Raw genomic sequence first — 27,608 nt, 5'->3', positions numbered from 1 at the left:
TCAAGCCTCATCTTTTGCTCTCATGGTTGGCCCTTTATTAATGATAGATTGAAAACTTGTAGTTTTCTCTTAATTAACAACACAGTTCCTATATGCTTCCTCAAGTGCATTTTTCCCAGCCTATAATACATCTTTTTCCCTAGCTCACTCTGTTTTGTTTTGTTTTGTTTTTCCTATCTAGACACACTCCTCCTCCAACACTGCTCAGGCATTCATCCTCTCTGTGACGGCTTCTTTGTCTCTCTTCTTTTGGTACCTTGATTACATGTGCATTTTTAATATCACAGTGAGTGTTCAGTTTGCACAACTTTGTTACCTACTAGGTTATGTCCTCTTTTGGAGGGAAAGGTGTGTGTTGTAGTCATCCTTGTATTCCAAGTACTTGGAATAGTTCTTGATACAAAGTAGGCTCTCAACATGCTTTGTTGAAAATACATTTTCCTTCAAGGGATAAGTAATAGTTCAGATACTTTGGAAATAGATGGGACTTTACCATAATTTATGTTATCTGTGATGGGACTTCTGTCTGTAATGTTACTGCTTTTGTATTGTGTTTCTTGACTTTGTGCTTTGTATTGCTGCCATCTCTTTCAGGTGTCTTTTGTCTTTTGTTGCTTATAATGGTATTTAAATGGTATCAGTACCCTAGATCTTTTCATTCAGTATCACATGGAAAGTTTACTTTTGAATTAGACTTTGTATGTGAAGTCACTCAGTCATGTCCGTCTCTTTGTGACCCCATGGACCATAGCCTACCAGGCTCCTCCGTCCACGGGATTCTCCAGGCAAGAATACTGGAGTGGGTTGCCATTTCCTTCTCCAGGGGATCTTCTGGACCCAGGGATTGAACCCTGGTCTCCCGCATTGCGGGCAGACTGCTTTAACCTCTGAGCCACCAGGGAAGCCCTTTAATCCCTGGCTATTTATGGAAGAACTTAAATCTGTAATGACACAAGTTTGGTGATTTCTTCTACCTAAGAGAAAAGGCCTTGGGCTAATTAAAAGTTTTGGGCGTGATGGGATGGAGGGAGAGGAATAATGAATTCCTCTTTGGAAAAATAAACATATGAGAGCTGTTGGGGAGGGAGAATCATACATCGGATTCATTTAAACCTTTTTTCTATATTGCTTAATGAACTACCGTAAGAATAAATTTCACTAAAGTAGTAACTGGATCAAAAACAAGTCTGGATTTATGAAGGATCTAAATAACAAAAGAACATATAAAGCAATAATTCTCTTGCTTTCAAATGTGTGACTGGAATTTGGGTGTCCTTATATAGATCCTGCTTGACAGGTTGTGATTTTGTTTAAATAAATATTCTTTGATATGTTGAACTTTTTTGATCAGGTACTTTTTAGCCCAATTTCTAAAATACAAATTTTAAATTAGTGGCTTAATTTAGAAGGCTTAATTAAGGCTGTATTATTTTTGCTGTATGTCAAAGCCTTATTTGTTGTGAGCGATGTTATTAGAAGTAACTTGCTTTAAAATTCTTTCATTTGTAATTTGGTTCTGAAGAGTATATTTCTATTCTCATTCACAAAAGTTGTCTGTGATGTCAACACAGAGAGTAATTGAATTGGCTCAAGATTGCACAGAGGTGGAAGTACTGTGGCTTCATGAAACTTTACCCACTGCTGTAATTATTGGGTAGATGGGTAGTCTAGTTGCTTTTCTAAGTTTAATTTTTGAAGAAAATTAATTTTAACTATTTACTTCTGCAGTCTTGAGACAGAACAATGAGTAAAGACAGATTTTAAGTTTTAAATTAGATACCTTCCCAAGAATATATGTTTTTTTCCTTAAAGGAAAAAAAATGGCAGTTTCTCTTTAAGATGCAATTTAGTATAGATCTGCTATAATTAAAAGAGGGAAGATGGTGGAAACTGTTATTAACTATATAAAAAACCCTGCCAACCACTATTAAAATTATTTACTACCTTTATTATAATATTATCCAATGACTCTTGCCCTTATTAGATGGTTTATTTAGTATCAATCTGTTCAAATTACTGAGATTTATAAGACCACTGAAATTTGTGTATTTTTTTAAGGTCTGAGATTATTTCTTTTCATTGAGTACAAGTTGAAGAACGCCTTATAACAGATCAATTGGTACTCTGCCCTAGTTTTATTTTTAAAAATTAAAAAAAAACCAAAAAGTCCATTCCTTAGAAATTGGCTGCTTCTTTTAAGTGAGTGATTCTCAGTAGGAAATAAGGTAGTGAGATGGGGAGTAGAAAAAGATACAGCATGAAGAACTTTTTTGACTGTATTTTGTGCCCTTGAAGCCATTTCTTCATATTGCATTGAGCATAGGTAAGTGCCAGTGGAAAAAATTTGGAAAGCATTTACTTTGCTGATAAGTTAATTTCTGTTCATTAAAGTCTTAATAAACTCAGATTATAATGGATTTCACTAAAACATCTGTTGTTTTCTGTAATATTGTTGTTAGGACTGTGGGTTCTTTTGGAGATGTGTGTGTTCTGGGGTGGGGATGGGGAATGGTGGGTGGGGCTTATAAGGACGTTAGAGGGAGTGTCTCAGTAATTGTACTTGTTTCCTAGTCCACCATTCCTGATACCTTCTGTGTGTTAGTTACTAGCTTAGATTAGTGTGGGGGTTGTTAGGAGTGGCTTGGTTTCTTTCCTTCTTTTTCCTAGCCAAGGAAGTATCGCCTGGGGATGCTGGAGGAGAGGCTAGTTCCGATGGGATCAAAGGCACGAAAAGCAAAGAACCCTATTGGCTGCCTTGCTGACAGGTGTAAATCAGGAGTACCCATCAATATGGTTTGGTGGAACAGAGTCACAGAAAACAATTTACAGGTAAAAATACTTTTTTTAGACATTTTTGAAAGTGAATATTTTGGCTGCTTTCTGTGTCTGTGTGGGGTGGTGGGTATGAGATTGGATGGCTTAGCTGATATACTTAGGTTTTTTTTTTTGACTGAAGTAAAATTAGTGGCCCATTAACTATGATTTTGTTTTGTGGCTTTTTTGCACTTTCTCTGCTTTTATGTTCCTATTCTTTTATTAAATTTAGTTTTTCCTGTTGGATTTTGTTAACAATGCAGTTTATTTTTAATACACAAAGTTGTTCAGGGTACTACATTAAAAAGTCATATTATAAAACTGATTACAGAAAATCTCATTTATTTGGAATCCGAATAACAGAAAGCTCTATGTGTTGTCTTTTTGTACATTTTTAACTAGATTAAAAATTGTGTCTACACAAGCTTGTCAAGTGTTGGCTCTGAAACCAACTTCAACAGTATGTTGTCATAGATGCATTTCAGTCTTTGCATTTTCTGTGCTAATGAAAATGAATTTTTATAACTCACAGGCTAGTTCTCATATGAGTGAATCTGAAGTACCCACTGAATAGCTTGGATCATATTCCATTTTAATTTGGATTATAGTCTCATTTAAAGATGTTGGTAATTGTATAAAATGGATAGCTCTACTAATCAAAATTTCAGTTTGGCTGGAAGTAGAATATCTTTCATCCCAAACTCCCTGAGTAAGTGTATTGTTTTTCATATATTGCTAGCCAAAAGTCTGTAACTCCACATATACACATCACACTCAGAAAGGGTATTACAAAGTTAACAACTTGGTTTTATTTCTGTCACCAGCTTTGTATTATGAAGAGGTTTCATAGTACTTTGGTCTGTTTAATGTTAATACCATATCAGTGTCTGTACTGCCTTGGGCACAGAAATAAAAGTTATCCTGAAAATACTGCACATGTCACTGATACTTTGGTAGTGTTTTTTCTAAATATAAGGAAAAATAGGGAAGTGGCAGGGGGGTCCACATAATCAAATACTTAAAATCTTCAGTGGAAAGTTTGGGATATGTCAATTGTGAATAAGAATATAGTTTACTGAATTTTTGTTTTTGAGATCAGGAGAGGATTTGATGTGGTTAGTGTTAGAATTAGTCTTCAGTTTTAAAAAGAAAGCCTGAAAATAAATTGGGTCCCAATTTATGTTGGTTTCAGGGGACACATGGATAATGCAGAGGCACGGCCACTTGACTGCCCCATCTGCCCACGGCTGTCCTTCCCCCTTATCTCAGTGGTAGTTTTGAGGTACCTCTTTTTAGCATAGCTTGAAAAATCATTAGGTTAGTATAAGAATATGTGCTAGCTAGAGTTATGCTTTATTTTTAATTTAAAAAGCTGGTGATAGATTTTGGAGAAGGAAATGGCAACCCACTCCAGTATTCTTGCTTGGAGAATCATATGGATGGAGGAGCCTGGTGGGCAACACCCGATGGGGTTGCGAAGAATCAGACATGACTGAGCAACTAACACACAGTTATAGATTTGCATTCAGTGTGTTAAAGACTGAATTGATGTTATCTGAATCTAATACTTCAAATACTAATAGTACTTTGTGCTTCAAATAGTTAAAATAGTTCTTTTTCTTTTTTTTTTCCACTTTTAAGGGACATGAGGAATGCCTTATTAGCTTAGTCTGATGTTGGAGGGACAGTGGTACCTTACAGTATTAGTCATGTGGTGTCTATTACTGTCTTTGTGGATTCCTAGATTGAGTACCTGGTACTGTTTATTCAGAGAGCAAAGAGTATGTCAGTGAAGTTTTCTTTTCCATTGGAGTCTTTATCTTTTTTTGTTCTATAAGAAAAGTAGTTTACATAAATCAGTTCTATATGGATTCTTTTTAATTTTGTATGTTTGTTTACTTTCAGGTAGTTTAGATTTTTCACATATAAAAATCTTTATAGATATATTCATCTTTCCTGTTTCATTTGTTTCCTTTCTTTCAAAGCTTAAGTCTTCCAATCCTAAGGTCAGAAAAATATTTATTTGTATTTTATTTTAGAATTATAGTTGTGTTTCTTAAATGGTTACCTTGTGCCAGACACTGCACTGAGCTCTTTATGTATTTTGTCTCTTTTGGTCTCTTATTGGACAGTTGTTATTGTTAAGTTAAATATTTTTAGAGAAGCTAAGTAATGTTAAGGTTAAACAATGGTCAGTGGAGAAGCAGAAATTTGAAGCCATGTGTGTCAGGCTTCAGAATCTCTTCACATATGTGTAACATAGTTCTAGCTCTACTGCGTGTAGGCACGGAATGTAGCTTATGTGTGACTCCACCGTCTTTGTAAGGTTCGTCTTTTTTCCCTCATGATTCATCTCTTTTTTTCTCGGTGACAGTTAACTTCACTGCCTTTCTTTCTGGAACTTTAGATATTTCTTTACATTTTCTTAATCTTGACCCAACATCTTTTTGGAAGACAGATTTTGGAAAAAGAAGTTTTTTTACTTCTGAAAACAAAACAAAAAACCAAACCAAACCCCAAACTAAACAAAAACCTAAAGTGACAACGAAAACTTCCTCTGAAAGTTTCTTCCTGGATCATTCATAATCGCATTTGTTCTCCAATTCGAGTCCTGTGATTTTCCAGCCTTTTGCTACTTATATATTTTATTTTCTACCCAGAATCTTGTGATATTAAAGACTCTACTGAACACACAACATTTGTTAAACAGTGATTCTTCTAAAATACAGATTATACTAACTAGAGGATCAAAGAAACTGAAAATTTCGTATACTGTGGAGGTAGCTAATAGGGAGCTATGGTGGAGGCTATATTTATTTTTCACATGGCTGTTTGAAATATTGATAATATCTATCTGATCTCCACTACTGCTTCTGTGGGGTTGAAATAGAGTCTAGTCTTTTCTCTGATTTCTTTGAAACCCATTTATCCCTTCCATGCTTGTAGTTTGGTGGATCAAAATTTTGCCAGAAATTTTTATATGTGGAGAAGAGAAAAACACTTGGTTGTAGGCAGGCCAAATCTTCAGTGACAGAGGGATACACGTCTACATGCAAAGATACCAGAAGGCATCAAGACACCCTCAAAGTTTCAGAGGTCTCCTTAGTCACCACCCCCAGCGGTCTCACCCAGTACTTTGTACTGCAGGCCACCTTTTCATTTCAGTCTCTTTCCCTTGTGCATGCTTGACTCTCTTTCATCCTTGCTCTTTATGAGCTCCTGTTCTCGGCTCACTTGTTCTCTGCTCTGCCCTGTATTTAAGATTCTTAAATTTTTATTTGTATTATAACTGGACTTCTCAGTTCAAGACCCACATCTTGGTGCCTTCTGGTATCTTTGCATGTAGAGGTGTACCCCTTTGTCACTGAAGATTCGGCCTGCCTAAAACCAAGTGTGTTTTTTTCTTCTTCACATATACTGCTGCTTTATATTCTTTTTATATTCCTTCTTGAGTCAGTGACTTTATCATCATCCCAGTCATTGAGAGTACATAGCTTCATTTCTACCCTGTCATTTCCCATTTCTACCATTTATAATGAGGAGACTCCTCTGAGGTTTGACTACCCATTAATTGAAAGATGATACATTGGACAATTTACATTTGCCATCATATTAAGGCTTTACCACAATAATGACATATTATCCCCCATTTAAAAAATATGTAAATTGCAACTTAGAAAAGGCTTATTGTTCTTACTGTAAGTGATAACACTTGGGATTCTTGCCCAGATCTATTAAATTTTAACTCCTGATATTTTCCTGCTATGTTGTCTGCCTGTAATCCCCATTCCTTAAAATTCCACAGTATCTTTTTCTTCCTTGCCTTTTTTTTTTTTTTTTACTTTTACTTTAACACAGCTAACATAGTTTAATACCCTCAGTCTATTTTCTGGATAATTTTTTTAAATCCCTTCAGGATCTATTCTGTCTTTCTGGGCTGTCTCTCTTTACTGTCCACATACACTGAAATTCTAATCATATGAAATCTTTCATACCTCATATAATACAAAATACACAGCCAGTTCTCAGTTCCTTTTTATCTCTGTATTGCCGTTAGTTGAGCCTAAAAAAACTTTCCTCCCTTTTCCTTTTAAAGTATCTCAAATGCTACCTTTTCTGTAAATACTTGCTCAAACACGTTAAAAAAAAAAAAAGTGGTTTTTTTTGTTTTTTTTTTTTTTTACTGTTTTCACAGTACTTGATGTTATTTAACTGCTATTTCGTTCTGTTTTAAACTTCTTCATCTGTCTTTTCCAACTGAATTATAAGTATGTGTGATTAGGCATATGTTTATTTTTGTACCCTTAAGGTATTCTGCTTGATTCTAAGTGTCACATTTAATTTTCCTTTCTTAGGCAATATGTGAAATTTGTAGTAGTTTGAGAATTTTATGTGTTTTGAAAAATTGATCATCGGTTGTCTGGGATTTATAGCCACTGTATGTTACTATTATTTAATTATCATAATTGATTTAGAACATAGGGTGGTGATTTCTTTTACTATCTTAGAGGATCTTTTATTTTTTTAATTAAAAATTTAACATTATTGGTATATTCTTGATAGTTTTCAGTCTTTCAACCTGGTAGTGGTCTTATTTCTTGACAACGTTGTTGACAAAACTCTGTGTTTTTCTTATGGCCTCAGCTTGAACACCAAACAGGTGTTGTAGATGGAGGGTCAACCGAGACTCGGCATCAGCAGTTGTTTATTTCACTGAAGTGCAAGTTCACTTTCATCTTTCCTTAGTCTCTGTCCAGGTTGATTGCCCATTCCTCTGCCTGACCAATCTGTATGTGAAATCAAGATTTTTTTCATTTGCAGTATGATTACACAGTTCAAAGGCCATTGTTCAGGATTGAAATATTTTATCACCTACCTTATAGAATTGTTGTGAGGATTCAAATTTCTATTTGAATCTATGGTTTGTATAGTAGATATTAAATAAGTGTTCATTCCTCCAGTTTGACCTCATCACTTCTAAATTTGGTGTTTGTTTCTATTTATTTATGGTGGTATTTGTCGCTTATATTCAGATGTGCATGGCCTTATGGTATATATGGAAAGAGGCTGTGATATTGTGTCTTTTAAGAGTTATTTTGATGCTGATACACTTGAATAGTTAAAGTAATTCCTTTAAAAATGCTTTTTTGAAGGGTAACAGTGTGTTCCCAGCCTTCATATTATTAGATGTCAACTTGAATGAAAGGATGGGAAAGGTGTGATTTTATAAATTTCTCAGGGTATTGCATGCTAAGATTTACCTAAAAGTAACGATGTGTTACATAAAGTCATACTCATTTTGTCTTTGACTTTTGGAAATAGTGGGGTTATGAATCAAAAATTATTAATATTATTGTTATTTTAGCCTTACCCCTGAAGTGATGGAAATGAATGAAAACTGTGGGACTGTTGGGTATATTAGTAGATTCATACTTGTCAGTGTCTCTTTTGATGGTGTTTTTTCCCTTGTGGTCGGATTGAATGGTATTTATTTCTTGTGTTTAGTTTGTAAGAATGCTTACATTAAAATCTCTTGGCCTTCAAGTTCTGCTGTGAACTCTAGTTGCTTGTTACTGATGCTTTTACAACCCAGGGAGGTTTGGTAACTTACTGCATGTGCTTCAATCTTTAGTTACTGAGTTTGGTGTTATTTCAGGAGATTTCTAGTCTCATGCCCAGGAAATGGGATTCTTTGGGCTTTAGATGGAGTGGATTGAGATTTATGAGTGAGGCTTCAGTCTATCTAATCAGGATTCCTCAGGACTTTGAAAAGTTATAGAACTGTGAGATAGCTGAAATGACATGACAGTATATGTTCTGCTTTCTGACCCACAGCCCATCTCAGATCCTCTTCTTTTTTCCTCTTCTTCTCTTCAGCTGCTATTCTAAACCTTTATCATTCACCTCACACCCATTCATCCTCTCTATCACTTTTGAATAAATGACTTGTGTTCTTCAGAGAAGGGAAAAAAGAGGTCATTGAGAGTGAATTGCTTCGTATGTTGGCTTTCTACCTGTGGAAAACACTTTCACTTATACCCTTTCTTACAATTTTTCCTTCTGTTGTAGAGAAAGAAGTGTTCCTTGACTGTCTCCTTCAGAACCTGTCTTTAGCCCCCTTAGCAGTTTATTTCATTATTTATCCCTCTTCAGTTTTGGACAGTGATTTCTTGACATTGATTTCTTCCTAGCTTGGTCTTCCAGGACCAAGGAATTCTACATGAGGAGATATTCTGTTGTCAGTACGTTTGGGAAACTGTGTGATAGAGTTTGAGAGCTGCTTCCTACTTACTGCTGTTACTTTTTCACCTGGCATTCATCCCTTAATTCTCAGTGTTTTATCTTTCCCTTTTATCACTGTTGAGACTCTTTTTTGGTAAGTGTATATAGTGACCAGAAGTCACAGCACTTACTTGACCTCTGTCACATCTGACATTGTCATTCATTCTCTTTCTTTGCAACTGTCGTTGTCTCCACTCTGAAACTATCCTTTATTAGTGTCTTCCAGGGACCTCGTGTCCTTTGCCATGCCCTCAGGAGCTCTCCCTGGCTCTGTCTTTTTTTTCTTAACCCTCTTCCTTTCTCTGCACATGGCGATCTCCAGTGCCTCCGTCACACCTGACTTGTGTGTGTGTGTATCCTCTCAGTCCTCCGCACTTACTGTGAATATTAGCTGCTTCTGAACATCCTCATCTCTATGGCGTAACACTGAACAGTCACTGAGTCTAAATTGAATACTTTTTAATCTTTTACTTCACACCTGTTCTTGCACTCACACACGTGTACACACTGTCTGCTCTGTCTTGATTGTTGATTTCACCCAGTTGTCTAATTTGTGAGCTCTCCTTGATTCTTCTGTCTTCATAGCTCCCACTCTTTGGTCACTAAGGTCTGTTGATTGTGCTGCCTTGACATTCTCTTCCCTGTTAGTGTTGGCACGGTACAGTTTAGGCTCACTTTCACCTGTTACCTGGACTGTTACTGTTGTAATCTCTTACCTGGTTTCCTGATTCCTGATTCCCGATTTCTTTTCTTTCAAAGCACTACCTGGGTGACTATCTGGTCTTGTTTCTTGTCCGATCAGAATCTCTCAGAAAGGTAGGTCACCCCTGCAGACCTCCTGAACTGGTTGCGGTGCCATGGAGAGAAGCATGCGCTTCCTACCTCTGCCTTCGAACATGCTCTCTGCTTGCTGTGAGTGCCCTCTATCTGTCTTGACTCAGCAAACTTGTCTTTTAGGATTCGATTCAAACGTATGGTCTTAGGACCTAATTAGACAGCATGAAGCATTTGTGCTCTTTTCCATAGCACTTCACATCGTGGTCATTAGTGTATGTATAACTTACAGGCTAGCAGTGAATGGCATTGTGTAGGTACTTACCATCTTTTTAGATACGTGGATGTTCTGACCTCTTGTGAATGTTGGGTTCTGGTACATTCTGTACCTGTGGAATGCCAGCCTGTGAACTTCTAGAACATAGAGCCTGTGTTTCAGGTATTTTGTTCTCTACAGTGCCTCGTACAGTGCCCAGCACAGTGTCGAGTGTTTTTTATTATTCGGCTAACTGAATAAATTAACCTGAATTAAAGATTATCTGGTGAGATAAATATATAGTTTCATGACATAAAATACTATTATGGAAAAATCTTTGAAAAGTCTTAATATATGTTAAATTTTGTTATTAAATATGGCAGGATTCTTGGTTAGAGAGAATGCCTCTAAGTAAATCTTTCTATGAAATGTGACAGATTTTCCTTTTACCTAGTCCTGGATAGAAGATGTACGTAAGTGCACAAGATGGTTATAGCTGTGTAGAGTAATTACTGCCTCCATGGAATGTGGCGATGATCTCACTCTCTTCTGGACTATTCATTAACTGACCTAAGTGGACATTTTTGGCTCTTTTAGGGAGAATGCTATTTTTTTCCAACTTTATTGAGATAATTGACAAATAGGAAGAGTAGTATTAAGAATTAACTAGGTATAGAATATTGAGAATGCCTCTATGGTGGTTAATGATTACTGTCATTGGAGAACTTTGACGAGTAAATGACTTAATGGAAGAGGAACGTTTCATTCATTTTTGTCTTTAAATGCCTTCTGTCCTCCGGATGAAGATTTTGCTTTTTTATATCCATTGGTTCTCCTGGTCTCAATTTGAATATTGCATATTCTCTGTGAATTCTGAAGATTCAGAGATGATGATACGTAAAGAAAAGGAAATGGTATATGTGGCTTCATAATTTATAACTCTTAAGCTTTCTTAAAACGTTTTTGTAAAAATTATATATGCTTATTGAAAAAACTTCAGATACTACAGAGAGGTACAAAGGAGGAAACAAAAATGTCCCAAGTTTCCTCACCACCTAGAGATACAGTCTCTTTTGTTATTTTAGTGAGCATGTATTGTTAGAATCCTTTTACACACCTGTGCCCATGCACATAGAAACATCCTCCCTTCCTGCTCCCTCCCCCGCCCTTTCTTTTAGGCATATGCATACCATGTTACAAACAGCAACTTAGCATAATTGCTGTATTGTAGCCTAATTTTATTTTATCTTTTCTCAATAGTGGTATGGGCTTCTTTTCATGGTAAATAAAAATGTATCATTTCCCATGACTTCTAATGGCTGCACACATGGGTACCATAATCTGTATGTATCATAATGTACATAATTAGATCTTTTTTGAGAGATATTTTAGTTATACCTCCCCCCACCCCTTTTTAAAAATCATTTTTAAAAATGTGCTAACTGGAATCTTTTCTGCTTGTGTGATTTTTTTTCCTGTTTGTGTTTTATTTTGATTCATAGTATCAAACTATTCTCAAGAACAGTGTTAACCATTTCTGACAGAGGTTGTGAAAGATGAACTAGTGAGCCCCTTTGGAAATCTATGTGCCTGTAGTTTCACACTCTTATATAGGGAGAATGACTGTAAGCTGATTCATGGAAATTTTTTAATTTAACTGCCTCATACATAAGGCTTATTACTAGTTGAGGTTCTGACATACACCTGCTACTTTCCCCTTGGTGGTGGTGGTGGTGGTTTAGTCGCTAAGTCGTGTCTTACTCTTTGCAACCCCATGGACTGTAGTCTGCCAGGCTTCTCTGTCCATGGAATTCTCCAGTCAGGAATACTGGAGTGGGTTGCCGTTTCTTTCTCCAGAGGATCTTCCCAACCCAGGAATCTAACCCAGGTCTCCTGAATTGCAGGCAGATTCTTTACCAACTTTCCCCTTAAGATAGTCAAATTATTAGTAGGAGAACTTATACTTAAAAGAAGAATGGCATGAATCTCTTGGAGGCACTAGTAACCAACTGTCCTTCACTGTCCCCACCAATTTGAATCTGACTTATTTAGAAGATCATATGTCCTCTATTGAGGTCTTTTATCAGAAGGCCCAGTTTGCTTCAGGAAATTTGTAAATTGTGACTCTAGACTATTTTTCACAATAGTAGTAGTGTTATATGTTAACTTCTAACTTTAAAGATGCAACTTGGCTCTTAAATAGATCAGTTTCTGAATCACCCAGAAGTTGAGTTTATTTTGATAAATTTTAAATTGACCATATTTGGATATGCTTGAAATATGGAGAAATAACCCATTAAGGCAAAAAAAAAAAAAAACTTGTAGAAATGTGAACATGGAGGTTCTGGTTAGCCATTGACTTCTCCTTTCTGTCTCACCCTGTTCCTCTTTCTTCTGTGTTATTTATGAACACTGAAGACAGGTAAAAATAACTCTGAATAGTGCTTCTCTTTATGTCTATAGGTCTCATCTTTTTATACCTTTTAGATAATTTTATCAAGGCAAAATTCTTGCCTATTTTTGCCTTTTGCTCTCTTTATCAGTATCCCCTCTTCTACCTTTCCACCTAATTCATTTTTCTGTGTCCTGCAACACACACATACACTCTCTTCTACCTTAGGCTTTAATCTTTTGAATTAGTTCCACCTGGGCCCCTTTGTCACGCTAAGGAGGGAAGAATAGTAAAGATGGGCGATTGGAATCATGACGATGTTCAGTTACCAAGTTGTGTCCGACTCTTTCTGACCCTATGGACTGCAGTATGCCAGGCTTCCCTGTCCTTCACTATCTCCTGGAGTTTCATAGGTTTTTGAGAAAAGTAGATATGGCTGAGATTAATATCAGCATTTTAGCTCAGTTTCTCTTTTAATGATTTAATTCAGTCAAAGATTGTGGAGACTTTATCTGATCAGCCTGATTGGATTTCAGCAGTTAAGTTATTAATAAAACCGTTCCTTCTCTTTCTTCCCATTTTTCCTTCCTTTTCCCCCTCTTCTTCTTTTCTTTTTCTGCTTTTCTATACTTCTTTTATCCTGGCTAAAAGTAGAAAATGAATTGGAATTGAGTAAGACTGGAGTCAAGTTGGTTCATTGGAATGATGGTGGCCTAGACTGGGGTACTGACAGTGACATGGGGGGCTGTAGTTGAATTTGAGAAATATTTAGGATGTAGAATAGACTCTATGACTTGATGCTTCAAAGATACCTGCCATTATCAAAAGGATGGTTGTGAAATAATTTATCTGTTTAGTAGAAAGCACAACAAAATTTGAGAAATCAAAATCATAATACATAAATAGTTTATAACTATATTTCATGTGTTCAGGAAACTGGGGAAAAGATTAAACATGTTAGTACAGACATGAAAAACATTTTAAAAAATTAAAATCATACTTCTAAAATTTAAAACTACAGTGTCTGAAATGAAAAATGTATTTGATGTAATTAGTGACAGATTCGGAGAAGGCAGTGGCACCCCACTCCAGTACTCTTGCCTGGAAAATCCCATGGATGGAGGAGCCTGGTAGGCTGCAGTCCATGGGGTCGCTAAGAGTCGGACACGACTGGGCGACTTCACTTTCACTTTCATGCCTTGGAGAAGGCAATGGCAAGCCACTCCAGTGTTCTTGCCTGGAGAATCCCAGGGACGGGGTGCCTGGTGGGCTGCCGTCTATGGGGTCACACAGAGTAGGACATGACTGAAGTTGACTTAGCAGCAGCAGCAGTGACAGATTGGATATTGTATAAAAAAAGATTAGTGAACTGAAAGACATAGTGCTAGAAACTGTCCAAAAAACAGAGAAAAAATGAGCCATGGGAGAACATGAAGCTGACACACTGTTTTACTCCCTGAAGCAGCATAGGGCACACAGAAAAGATACTTTGAGAAATAGTGGGCCAAAAAAAAGGACAGATATCATCCAAATTGGATGAAAATGGTAAGCCTACGGATCCATGAGCTCAGTGAACACAGGCACAAAACAAACAGGGGAGACAGGGGAAAGTGCACCCTGCACTAAGGCACACCATATGAGCAGCCAGCGGGGAAAAGATACTCACTTTTTAGGAAGAAAGATATAAATAACAGCATATTTCCTGTTGGAAACAATGTGAGCCATAAGACAGTGGAGCAATTAAAATACAGGAAGATAAAAAAATGTCAACTTAGAATTCTATTCCTGGGAAAAATATGAGAATGCAATCCCATGAGTGCATTTAAAGATGTGAAATTTTGAATAAAATGTGCAGCTTAGTTACACTTTCCACAGTTACATGTTGTTAATTTTATGATTTTGAAAATATACTCTGGTTATGTAGGATGATATCTTTGGGGAAAGATGGAATTACTTCAAAATTACAATTTCTTAAAAAGCAAAATAAGTACCTTTTTAAACATGCAAGACTTGAAAAGATTCATCAGCAATAGATGTGTACTTTAATAGACGTTAAAGTATTGGGTTGGCCAAAAAGTTCATTCAGTTTTTCCTTTTATGGGACATCTCAAATGACTTTATTCTCCAACCCAGTACTTCAGATAGAAGGAAGAAAATACTCTGAGCAATCTGGATCTGTACAAAGAAATGAAGAAAACTGGAAATAGTAACTACATAAGTAAACGTAAGGAACTTCCCCCTTATTCTGTAAGTTTCTTTGAAAGATAATTGACCATTGAAAGCAAAAATGGTAATAGTGTACTGTAGGGTTTATGGTATATGTAGAAGTAAAATATATGATGATTATAGCAGAGTCTGGGAGCGGAGAAATGGAAGTTTAATATTGTTACCATGTTATACTATATCTGAAGTAGTTTAAAACTCAAAAGTATTAAGTAGTTGTTATGTACCGAATCACGTCTTCCCCAAATTCTCATGTTTAAGCCCTCACTGTTTTTTTTTTTTTTAAGTTCCCTTAATGTGACAGTATTTGGAAATGGGCTTTTAAAGATTTAAGTAAGGTTAAATGTGGTTGTAGGGATGGGCCGCAATCTAGTATGATTGGTGTTCTTGTAAGTAGATGCAGAAATACCAGGCTTTCACACACACAGGAAACACTTGTCTCAGTGAGGACACTGTGAAAGGATGGCTTTCTGAAAACCAAGGAGAGTGACCTCAGGAGAAACTGACCCTCTTGGCTCCTTCATCTTGGACTCTGGTTTTCTAGAACTGTGAGAAGATAAGTTTCTGTTGTTCAGGCCGCTCAGTGTGTGCTGTTCTGTTGTGGGCCTAGCGGACTAAGATAGGCAGTGGTAGGTTACATATTTGTACTGTCAAATCTGTAATACATAATGGTAGAGGCTTCAGTTCTCTGTCAATAATGGAAGAGAAAGAAAATCAGTAAGAAGATGGGAGACCTTAACAACTCTTATCAGTTTATTTGTAGGACGCTCTGTCCAGCAACAGCATAATGAATATTCTTTTCAAGTGACCACAGAATACTGACCAAGATAGAACAACCAATTGGAACAAATCTCAGTAAATTTAAAAGGGTTCAGGTCATGCTAATGTATTCTCTGACCACAGTAGAATTAAATTAGAAGCCAGTTACAGATCTTTGGGGGCTTTCCTTATAGCTCAGTTGGGAAAGAATCTGCCTGCAATGCAGGAGACCTGGGTTCATTTCCTGGGTCGGGAAGATCCCCTGAAGAAGGAAATGGCAACCCACTCCAGTATTCTTGCCTGGAGAATGTCATGGACAGAGGAGCCTGGTGGCCTACCGTCCATGGGGTCCCAAGAGTTAGATAGTATTTAGTGACTAAACTACCACCACCACCAACAGATCTTTGGAGAATCTTCAAGTATCCAGAGACTGAATAACACACTTCTTTGACATGTGTCAAAGAAGAATTAGGAAGGGAAATTTTAAAGTGTTTTGAATTGAATGAAAATAAAAACATGCCAACTGGTGTGGGTGTCACTGAAGCGGCAATGGGAGGGAAATTTATAGCACTAAATGCCTGTGTTGGAAAGGTTCTCGAAAGAGTGATCTCAGCTTAAGAAACTGGAAAGAGAAGAACAAATTAAATCCAAAGAAAGCATAGAAAGGATGAATCTTAATGATGTGAAGTGAAAGAAGGTAGTAAAAACTGAGTACATATGTACATATGTAAGATTCATTCATACTAAATTCTAGAACATCCAGACTAGTCTTTAGTGACAAAAAGCTTATCAGAGGTTGCCTGGAGTTGAGAGCAGCGGAGCAGAGAGGAACAGGAGGGATGGGTTTCATACAGACATACGGGAGCTTTTTTGGGCGTGATGGATGCAGTCCTCCTTGATTTGGGTAACGGTGGTCCACCGATGTCAAGAGTTAACAGAGTTTACCCTGAAATATGTGTGATTTATCCTCTGTCCATTATATTTAAATAAAGCTGTTGAGAAACTTTTACCAGTTCATTTATATTTCATTCGGAGAGTAGAAAGATTACTGAGAGGAGCTTGTGAAGCCAATAAGTGGTAAAGCAAATGGAGTTCATTACAAGGAGCAGCATTGTGGAAGGCATTTTACAGTTTTATGAGTTTATTGTGTTTTTAAAAAGCCTGACCAGTATTCAGAAATAGTGGTGATTTCTCAATCATTCATCACATCACCTTAAGACAACTTTCTTTATTCAACAGATCTTTTGGTAGGTTTGCAGTGAAATATTAAGTAATATTTTATGTTGTGTTTTTATTCAGTATAAACCTCTTCCTGTCATTCTAATAAAAAAAATTAATGGCTGAACTTTTTATTGTTTCACTATTTATTAAATTAGTCTCTTAGTTCATGGGACTAATTTATTGTGTTCTTGGTAAGTACTCTTGTTTGTAGTGGAGTGCAACAGACTATTAAATACTGAATTATACTTTAAAAGGAACAGTTTCCATGAAATAATATGATAGTAGGAAAGCATAAAGTTATAAACTAGAAACATCATCAAAAAATTACTTCATTTGTGGGACTTCCCTGGTGGTCCAGTGGTTAAGATTCTGAGCTCCCAATGCAGGGGGCCTGGGTTAATCTCTGGTCAGGGAACTAGATCCCACATGCTGCAACCAAGAGTTTGTATGCCACACCCTAGGGTTCGCATGCTGCAACCCAGAGTTCACATTCCACAACTAGGACCTGCCTGGTACAGCCAAATTAAAAAAAGAATTGCTTCATTTGTTAAAAAACAAAAATAACTTTATCCATCATTTGTAAAATAGGACATATTCTATCATTTTGGTTGGGATCTGTGAATTGAAGCATTATTATTTCATTTAAAATATATATAATGCTAATAACTGCAACATTGCTTTTCAAGCTAGAGGTCAGGCCTCTTCGTATACTTCTGTCTGAAGAGTATAGGCAGGGGTCATATCCAGATGTTGGGGGTGGTCCCAGTTTGAAGAACTCACTAAATGCACTTGGTTGTTTTGGGTGTGAGAGTTGCAGTGTGAATTTAAGTGTGTGAGAACCCAAAACTCTATTGATAAATTCTTACTGCACGAATGTTTGCTATTTGACTTATATAAACATTGATTTTTTTCCCCCCTCAAATGTACACTTAGAGCTGTGTAAGATATGAATGAAAATTAGGATTTAAAATATGAATAGAAATTATAAATTATGAATGGAAATATATGTATGTTAGAAAACCCACAAGTTTAATATAATAGGAGCACGTTTGGAGAGTTATGACAGGCTTGTCTAAATCATCAGGCAGGAATAATAAAACCTTGATTTTTCCCCTACTATTACGCTTCTCATTTATTCCATTCTCTTTAGTGTTGTTGAAGTTAGACAAATTTATATAACCCAAATCCTTGAGTCTTCTTTTACATAACCTTCACTTCCTAAAGCTGAAATAAATTGCTTATTTTCTGGTTAACAGAGATTACATTTTAACAAGATACTAGTTTTAGTTACCAGTTTTGCTTTAGCTCTAAAAAAATATTCTTTTTAATGTGTTAAAGGTGTGTGCCTATGCTATTTTGTTATTTTATAAAACTTATTTCTGTTATAAACCAGTTATATTAAAGTGGTTTTAAGAATACATCTTTTTATTGCACTTATTATTTTAACTAATTTTATCATGAAAAAGTATTCTCCTTTCTACAGTAATTTCTCATTAAGTATTTTTGATAGTTCTCTCATCTGGCTAGAGGACTTTGTATTATCTGTTAATAATAGTAGTCTGCTCTCTTATTCCTAGATTTTGTTTTTGTGTGTGTGTGTGTTATATACTGTGTAATTCTTTTTTCTGCCATTTAAATCCTTTAGCCTTTTCTCACATCTCAAATAAACTCATCTGAAATAAACTTGCAAACTACCTACCCAAGAGAAATAAAGGCCTCGCCATCTTAAATCAGGGAAAAAAGGAGGGAGGTCTTTAGGTCCTTCTTTTTACTAAAAAGTAAAATTCACTGCAGGTGAGTTTTTTGGATCTTTGGTTGTTGAATCCCTGAAAGTTATAGTTTAGTATAAATTTTCATAGTTAATTTTAATAATCTCTATTGTAATACATTTGAAGGCCCTCTATAATTTGTTATAATGACATTTTATATATAATTTATTTGGAGAAAGTAAAACAGACTCCCCTCCTTTTTCTCCTTTATAGGATCCCTTAAAAATACTCTTTAAGATGAATTTAAAATAGATTTGATTTAGAGAAACTCAGCTTTGTAATTAGTCTCCTGTTCATGGTAAATGTAAGGTATAAATGAAATGGAAACTAGATAATCTCTGTGTGTCAGGATTAGATTAGCTTTAAATTTCTTTGTCTAAATTTACTGTTTCCTAGTAGTCTTGTAATCCTGAAGTCCTCATCTCTCCTAGGCATTCTGAGCTCTTGTAACCAAGTGACCTGATTGATTTTTTTTGACTTTCTTCTTCTAAAATAGTTTTAGCACTCACTGGTGCACACTGGTTTAGCTCTGAAGTGATCCTGTTGATAACCATTTATATCTAGGGATTACTACGTCAATAAAATGCATGGGCTCATTGGCCACACTTTTAAAGAAGATGCCAGTGTTTTTGAAAACTTGAGCATTTGGAAGATTTTAAAATAGACATAACTGACAGGAGAGAACTTTTTTTTCCTTTGGAAAATATATTTTGATTTAGCTCGGATTCTTTTTTTTCTTCAGAATTTCACATTTTAGATATGGCAGTAAAAGAAGTTCTCTGTTTATCTGCTGCTGCTGCTAAGTTGCTTCAGTCGTGTCCGGTTCTGTCTAGTATATTTTAATAAAAAATTAGCATTTTTTCTGTACTTTGTCACTTTGTATTTAATTTTTGCTGGAACATAACTAGTAAAATATCATTTGCTTTAGAGTTTACAATGGAGTTATTAGCCTGTAGACTTGCTGTTTTCCAAATCTCGTATTTTGAACTCTAACTTGGCAATTTTAAATGTCATTCATTTCAAATAAGGAAGTTGTCCTTGGATTGTACAGTGATTAGTCCATCTTTTTATTTTATGCCTTCTATGGAAATGTGTTTTTCCATTCTAATGATCAGTTCTGAAATACTTTAAGTGATTAATTTTTTTCATTGTGGTTCAGTGTATTTTAAATTTAGTTTGTATATATGTGTGTGTATGTGTGTACACATACATACTGAAAATGTGGGCTGAAGTATGAACATATTAAATTATCTCTTTGGTTAACCCTTTTGGAAGTTGAATTCAAATATCAATGTCGATGGTCATTGAATCTTCATTATACTTAAACATGTGGATCACTATTTCTGAAAAATATTTAGGATATTCATTTGTTTCAGATGGGTGAAATATAGTCCATTTATGGATTTGAGTTACAGTTTCATAATGTGCTAGTAGTTCTTAATGCCAAAGGCACCATGCCACTTAACTAGGTAAAATGTGCCTTCGTACAACTGGGAGGAAGGTTTTCTCATGTAATCTCATTGTAAAATATTTTTAATAAAGCAGAAGTTACATGCCATACCTTGCAGACATTGGGGACTCTATTATATTTTTCTTATATCTTGATTCCTCTCACGTTTGCCTTACATTTAAGTGTTTTTCTCATCTTTACTGTTATTTAAATAGTGGCACCATATTATTGGGGAGATGTCTTAAGTGCTTATAAAGGAGGAGGTGATTAATTTTGGAATAAAGGCAGTTTTGACCTTTATCCTGGTAGAAGTGGTTTAAAGATATTAAATTTGAAACTTTTTGCTCAGTTTTGAGGTAGTTTTAACTTCCCAGTTCTCTAAAATATAGTATTAGGATGGTTGGATAATGATGTATATTTGACAGTAAAGGCAGATTTTCTTGTTTCAAAGTTAAATTCCCCAAGTGAAATGATTAAAACCTTCAAATTTGATGGAAAATTTTTCTTCCAGAAATTTAATTATCCCACTCCAAAATGTGGAAACTAAAAAGCACTGTAAATCCTTTCAGTAAAATATTTTACTTGGTAAATAGAGTACTGTGGAATAATACCTAGTAAATTCAGTCTTTTTTGGGCTTAAAATGTGTTAACTTACTATATTTGATTTTCAAATAGACACCAAATCCTACTGCAAGTGAGTTTATTCCCAAAGGAGGATCAACCTCCAGGCTGAGTAACACGTCCCAGTCACACGCGTCTGCCTTCTCTCAAGTGTTCTCTCACCCGTCCATGGGGACTCCTGCTGCTGCTGGATTAGCACCAGGTAAGTTGAATACCTGTTTCCAGTGAGTCCCAGGTAGCAAATCTCTAAGCACCATTTGCTGTTAGTTTACCAGACCTGAAATTGTATTCTTCAGCGGTTCATATCTGAGCACATTATGAGTTTTATGTTCTAGGTTTTGGTACCATAGACCAAGTGTGTAGTTAAAAATTTTAAAGCAGAATTTAAATTTAATGAATAAAAGTGAAATATAACTTTGTGTTTAAAAGGACAAAATTTAAAGGAGAAAATGGTTACTGAGGAAAAAATATCCAGATCATAATATTTCCTTGTTTTTTATTAGCATGCTAATGCTGTTTCACTCAGAAACTTGAATAAGAGCATCAAAACTTGAATATTGATGTGCTACAAGGTCCTGCTTTTGAAATAAATTTCTAGAAGAATAATTTGTATCATTCTAAATTAAAGTTTAGATGTATTGCCTTTTGGGTGTTTGATTATAAATCTGTAGTAGTAGTAAAGTGTTATAAACAGTGGCAGGAAAGCAGTGTGAAGGGTTAGGGGTCATCTCAACACTTTCTTCCAAGTTTACCCCAAATGGCAGCGGAGGAATTTGAAGAAGTGCACTTGTACATCAGGGGTCCTGAGGCATAGTTCAGAGTAGCCCTGTTTTCTTAGAAGGTCCTCTCTTTTATCTAAAAATTCATGCACATTTTGCATTCTGCTTCCTAGCATAAACAGTCCTATAAAAATATGGAAATTTTCTTAGATAATTAGCGTTACCCATTCCTATTGCTGTGAACCTTAATTAGAAAAGTAAGGTATGAGAATTATATTGAATTCATAGTAAGTGCTGAGTGGGTTATCTTAAGTCTGTTCAATGGTTGAGCTGCCCACCCAGATGATGTTTCTAGAACCTTTAACGGATAATCATCTGTTGATTCTTGAATGTTAAAAAGCAAAACCAGAAACAAAGTGAAATACTACACGCTAAATGAAGCCAAAAGATCCATCTGGATTAGCTTGGAACTAGTCCTGTCTCCAGGTCTTAATCTAATCAGTAGTGGTGCTAAATGATTGGCTTTGATACTGATACTGAAATCAAGGACTGTTTTTGGAATAAGAATGAAAGAAAATAACGATAACTTTATGGAACAGGTTTAGTGTGTTACACATCAAGTGTATTCAGAGGCTTAGTAACCTTGTGTTGCCAAGGATTTTGTCAATACCTCCTTCCCCTCACCTTCCCCTCTTTCCCTCTTTCTCCCTCCCTCCCTTCCCACGCATTTCCTACTCATCTTTTTTTCCCCCAATGAGCATTTGATCATTTTATTAACTAAATGTAAGCTAAGAATTGTATCCCTCTCTGGTGAGACTTTGAAGGTAGTTTTGTGTGCAGGTCTTTGAGATACACCTTGCAACTCCTTCCTCCTTGCTTATGCCTTTTTACCCTTTTCTTCTACTTTGGCTCTTTTCAGATTCAGGTAAAATTGTAAACCTTTTCCCTTTTTCCTTAGAGAGCAGTGTCAGAATTGAATATCCCTGGTAGCCTTAAAGTTTTACTTGTAAGTAATATGCTACTGTGATTTGTCTCCCATTGAGATGTGTTTGCATTGTTTACATGAGCATAGGCTGCATGTCAGCTAAAATTTCTTAGAGATTCTCCAGACATCTGAGCAGTGTTTATAAAACACCCACGGTAATGGAATCCATATGCCACTCAGAAAACTTTGGCTTTCTTAATTAAGTTCCAATTTATTTTGACCTAACAGCACCTCTTCCCTTGTTTAATAAGTAAACATTTTGTTCACATCTTTGATCAGGCTAATTTAAGCTAAAAGTTACGTTTTTAAAATATTGGATGAATGTAAAATGTCAAAGGGAATTTTAGATATTGAAAACATTTAATTACAGTGCTGTGATACTTGTTTAAGCTTTCCAGTTGGTATTAATTTGTGTGTAGGTAGGTGTTTCATTGGTCCCAGTTGGGTTTCACAGTTTAGGATGAAATGAATTTAAAACTCTTCTGCATAGCTCTAACATTAAAATAGTCATTCTGCTTCTTTTAAGAAAGGATTGATAATTACTGTCCGAAACCACTGGGAATAGGTCAGTATGTTTTATTAAAGGTATTCCTGAATTCTTTATACTGACTATATAAAAATTGTCCTTTATTCAGATGACATTCAACTAGACTAAAATATTTCCCCGAAATACTGGAGTGATGATGGTTTTACATTTACTATTTCTTCATATTTTCTCTTTTTAGTTAATGGCGTAACACTGTGAAGATGAACAAAGGAAAAAAAATGTGTACTTTCTGCAAAACATTTTATCCCTTCAGTGTTTTCTGTTACTTCTTACTCATAAATACTATTTTTTTTCAAGGTCTAAGAAAGGTTCTTGGAATTTTCACTTTTAGGTTGTACAGTAAGAAAGGTCGTAGGAATTCATTTACCTGTGTTAGTGGTGATTTAATTGATCTTTAATCCTCCTCGTCTTAGTGATAATTTTCAGTTATAAAGTTTAATTTTCTCTTTTCTTCAATTTCTATTCCAGAAATTATCCTTGAAAATATGTCAAATTACTGTTTTACTAAAAAATATGAAACCTTAAATATTTTGGCACTCAGACATAAGCTAGAGCAATATCATTTTTATTGTATGAAAAAATACATATTTAAATACATTTTTTGACCAAAAAATGTAAAAATATTTGAGCAAAGTTGAGTAGATGTTAAGATTTTGTATTTCCTCATATTGTAAGGAACAAAAAACATAATGCCTGGAACAAAGTAAAAGATCCTGAGTGAATTGAGTTCTTTTAAAGCTTGTTTTGATCACTTTAAAAACATAATTTGTATTTTTAAAAAGTTTTAATGCAAGAAGTAAAACTTTATACAAAAGTTATTTGAATTAAAATAGATTTGTTATTTACAATAAATTAATTTTAATTTAAAATTTAAAATAGGTTTAAATTAAAATTGAATTAAATTTAAATGTATTTAAAAGTGTTCAAAATATGCAGCACATGTTAAGTTTCCATTGACTTGTATATACATTTTATTTTAAGAAATGAAGGAGCTATAGGTTTAGTTGTTTTCTGCACATATAACCTGAGAACAGTCGATACATTTCTAAGTATCTTCTACAAAGGTAATCATAAGAATATTTGGGATATGGCACTTGACTTATTGTCTTCGAGAACTTCTTCAAGTTATATTGGCACTGAAGCTCCAATACTTTGGCCACCTGATGGGAAAAGCCAACTCATTGGAAAAGCCTGATGCTGGGAAAGATTGAGGGCAAGAGGAGAAGGGGTTGACAGGGGATGAGATAGTTGGATGGCATCAGTGACACAATGGACATGAGTTTGAGCAAACTCCAGGAGATAGTGAAGGACAAGAAAGCTTGGTATGCTGCAAAGAGTCGGACACAACTTAGTGACTGAACAACAATTAAATACATATTTTTTATTTGTAAATATGTGATTTTCTCTGTTCACAGCTTTTATTGTCCTCCTGGAGGTTCACAGCCTTCTAAAGTTAAGAATCACTGGTTTAACACACCCTTGGCAAAATTTTATTTCTCAAGTACGATACAGTAAGAATACTTCTAAAGTAATGTTTAAAGATAAATTTTTCTAATAGGTTTAGCTTGAGGCTTCCCCAATGGCTCAGTGGTAAAGAATCTGCCTGCAGTGCAGGAGATGCAGGAGACACCGGTTCCATCCCTGGGTCGGGAAGATCCCCTGGAGGAGGAAATGGCAACCCACTCCAGTATTCTTGCCTGGAAAATCCCATAGACGGAAGAACCTGACAGGCTGTGGTCCATAGGGTCACAAAGAGTCGGACAGGTCTGAGCCACTGAGCACTAGCTTTAGGCAATCCATTTTTAGAATAGCCTTTAGAAATGAAAATATGACTATACTGAAGACAGTTTATACTTTAATTTTTTGTGCCATGAAAAAGAATTTTTATTATGTGAACTAATTGCTGAATGATTTCTGTCAGATTTTTTCCTTTGAGTATTTCAAGTTGATAGTAGACTTTAAACTTAGTTACCTCAGTCTTGGTCACAGTTTGTTTGAAGGTGATTTTAATAGAGGTATTGACAGGAATGTATATATATTTCTGGGTAGTGTTCTGTAATATATCATGGGGTGGTTTAATGCACAATTGAGCATCTCTTGTTCTGCTTAATTGTGTGTGGACACTTGGGAGAGGTAGAGGAAATTCTTGAATTTGAAAATGCCATTATTGATTTAGAAATGAGAAAGAGAGATATAAGTGACTTTGTAGCGTTTTAAAATATTCATCCCTTCAAGATGAGAATGGTACAGGTTTTTGGACTGTGAATGTATTTTATTGTAAATTATGATGAATCGTGGGTGATTGACTTTAGGAGAAGCATTTAATTATTATACTAGAGCTATCATTATTAAATAATTTTATTCCTTTATTAAAATTCAGTTGTATTATTTTAGAAAAATTTTAAAGTATATTTTTAGATCCAGTGTTTTGAAATACTTAATTGTGTCTTATATATTCCTAAGAGCGCCAAATTGATAGATAAAATTGGCTAATATTCCTTATTACTTGGTTTGGGCAAGGTATCGGGAAAAGAGGAATGGAAAAGACAAGGGGAAATAAATATCCATCATTCTTGTTCAAAAATATTAAATTTTTAATATATATAATGTATAATTATAATGTCAAAAGGTGATCTTTTTTTCTGTTTTTTAGTTTTAAAGTTCTATGCTACAATAAAGTTCTGTGATTCATTAACTTTATAATGTTTTATATCATAATAGATGGAGTCTTAATTCATTTCAGTTACATAGTATTAATAGTTGACTTATGCCATAATATGACTTTGATCATTGGTTTAGGTGGAACTTCTGGGGTTTACATGTTTCAGCCTTGTGCCAGTTGAGAGGTGGCATTCATGAGAGATTATCATCTAGCTTCTGCTTTTTCGCTTAGAATAATAAGGAATTAATTAGCTAACCAAGGCAGCCCAGTATATATTTTAATAATTTGATTAACAAAGACAATTAGATCTTTTGCTGAGCTAAACTCTGTCTTATTTTATCCGCTAGTCCTAGGTCTTTCACTTTTGTTGAATGGAATAACTTAAAATCTTTCCTCCATTATAGCCCTTTCTGTTATTTTTTTAGACTAGTTGTATGTGTGTATCCATACACTGATCTGTTCATGTGACTCAACAAGAGAGAAACTGGGGAAACCCTGTTAAAATTAATAAATTGTCTAGGTCAAAAGTCATGAACTTCTTATAAGTCATAATGCTGTAACGTAGTGTGAGTAAATTAAATCTGTAGATCTGTCTACCTACCTGTTGTACTGTCTGATATTCACCTAGGGGGAGGATATGTACCATTGGGAAAATAGGTTGCTAATAGATTGAAGCTATGGTTTTGCAGATGGTAAATATCTTAAGTTCATTATTTCAAATTTCACTGTGGATTTTAAGCTCTACATTAAAATCACATAATGCATAAAATCTATGTTTTACTAAGTAGTATAACTTGACAATACAAATTGTACAAAATACTTAAGTAATTCTAAAACATTGCCATATTTTGTATGATGTAACTAAACAGATTTTCCTTGTAATTATTTTTCATTAATGAATTTTTGTGGGACAGTCAAATAATCCTACCATGAGTTTGTTTTGATATATCCATCTGAATTGATTTTTTTAAAATTATTTTTATACTTAATAGCATTAGAGGTAGTTTACCATTAAAATATTCTTCTAACCAGTTTTAAATATCAATCTTGATTTTCTAAGCATATTACAATATTCCTTAAGAAGACTCTGCCATTTCTTATCTGGCACAAATTTCAGCCTAAAGATGGTGCCTAATAAATGCTTATTTAACTAAGCTTCATTTTTATCTCAGAAAAAAATTTTTTAATTAGTGGGTATCTCTTAATGACAGTGAATTTTAATGATTCCGTAAATGTCTTTGAAGAACTCCTAAATCCTGCGTATGTTCATGATAGTGTAGGTGAACAGTCTCATGAACAACAGAGTATGTTTGTTGAACGTTTAACTTGATTAGAGCTAGAGTCTCCGTGTGTTTTGAGGTGCTAAAACATTTTAAAAACCAGTTAAAGTATTTGTATTATTTTTAAATTGCATGTTTCCATTTTTTTGTAACTACTTTGTTTTTCAGGTCTATTCAGCAGAATCACTCAAACCTGTCCATGTTTTCTAATGGGGATTGTGTTCTACATTAAAAAAATAAAAGTTTACCATTAAAAGTCAGGGGTCCCTAAGGTTTTTTTGGGAAAGGCCTGTCCATTGCCCTGTACTGTTGAGCCCTTCCTGAGTGGGGGCTGCCCTGCGTGTGCATGTGTGTGGGTACAGATGGTGATGTCCCAGGGACGATGACTAACAGTAGAACTGTAGAACCGTAACTGGGTGGGGAGTGCCTGCTGGCTCTATTTCCTTCCCAGTTGGGAATTTCAGGAAACTGAGGCAAGACGTTAATGGCGCAGAGGGGGATGTGGCTGCTGCAGCTGGCTTGGAGACCTGTCAGGTAAGGCTGAAAATAGCTGCCAGTAGATACTGCTCTACTGCTTGGAGAATCCCTGGTTCATGTGCCCCGTTAGCTTTGAGAGTTTCTTATTGTGGACCTCCTATTTTCATCTTATGTATTGACTAATGTGTTCCTTAACTCTGAGAGGTAAGGCTGGAATGGGAGTGGGTAGGGCTTCCCGTCAGCTGTAGGCTCAGTGATCTACAACTGCAGCAGCGTCTCCTGCTGTTTTTTTATTTTGGGGGGAGTGGTGGGGAGGGTGTTTTCGTTGGACTGGGACTCGATTGTCTTTGGAACATGGTACCAAATCTTCTACCAAA

At 35.4% G+C, this 27,608-nt stretch overlaps 1 protein-coding gene across 10 annotated transcripts in view; it reads left to right on the top strand.

Annotated features, from left to right (window-relative positions):
- Positions 1–27,608, top strand: part of PAN3 (poly(A) specific ribonuclease subunit PAN3) — a 123,233-nt gene that overhangs the window by 41,786 nt on the left and 53,839 nt on the right. For 7 of the 10 annotated variants that reach the window (XR_003513798.1, XR_003513797.1, XM_027557510.1 and 4 more), the window contains exons 5-6: positions 2,668–2,829; positions 20,616–20,763. The exons of 1 other annotated variant lie outside the window; for it this stretch is intronic. Coding sequence is in view for 7 of the 9 variants with exons in the window: in XM_027557510.1 (XP_027413311.1) it covers positions 2,668–2,829; positions 20,616–20,763 (310 nt within the window). In the remaining 2 variants the exon portion in view is untranslated. The remainder of the gene's footprint in view (positions 1–2,667; positions 2,830–20,615; positions 20,764–27,608) is intronic. 2 more of the 10 variants (XM_027557512.1, XM_027557514.1) reach the window with 1 other exon arrangement.

This window comes from Bos indicus x Bos taurus, chromosome 12, assembly GCF_003369695.1.
Source record: "Bos indicus x Bos taurus breed Angus x Brahman F1 hybrid chromosome 12, Bos_hybrid_MaternalHap_v2.0, whole genome shotgun sequence".
NCBI classification, from domain to species: domain Eukaryota; kingdom Metazoa; phylum Chordata; class Mammalia; order Artiodactyla; family Bovidae; genus Bos; species Bos indicus x Bos taurus.
The sequence above is the reverse complement of the archived record's forward strand: the minus strand, read 5'-3'. Positions and strand labels throughout refer to the sequence as shown.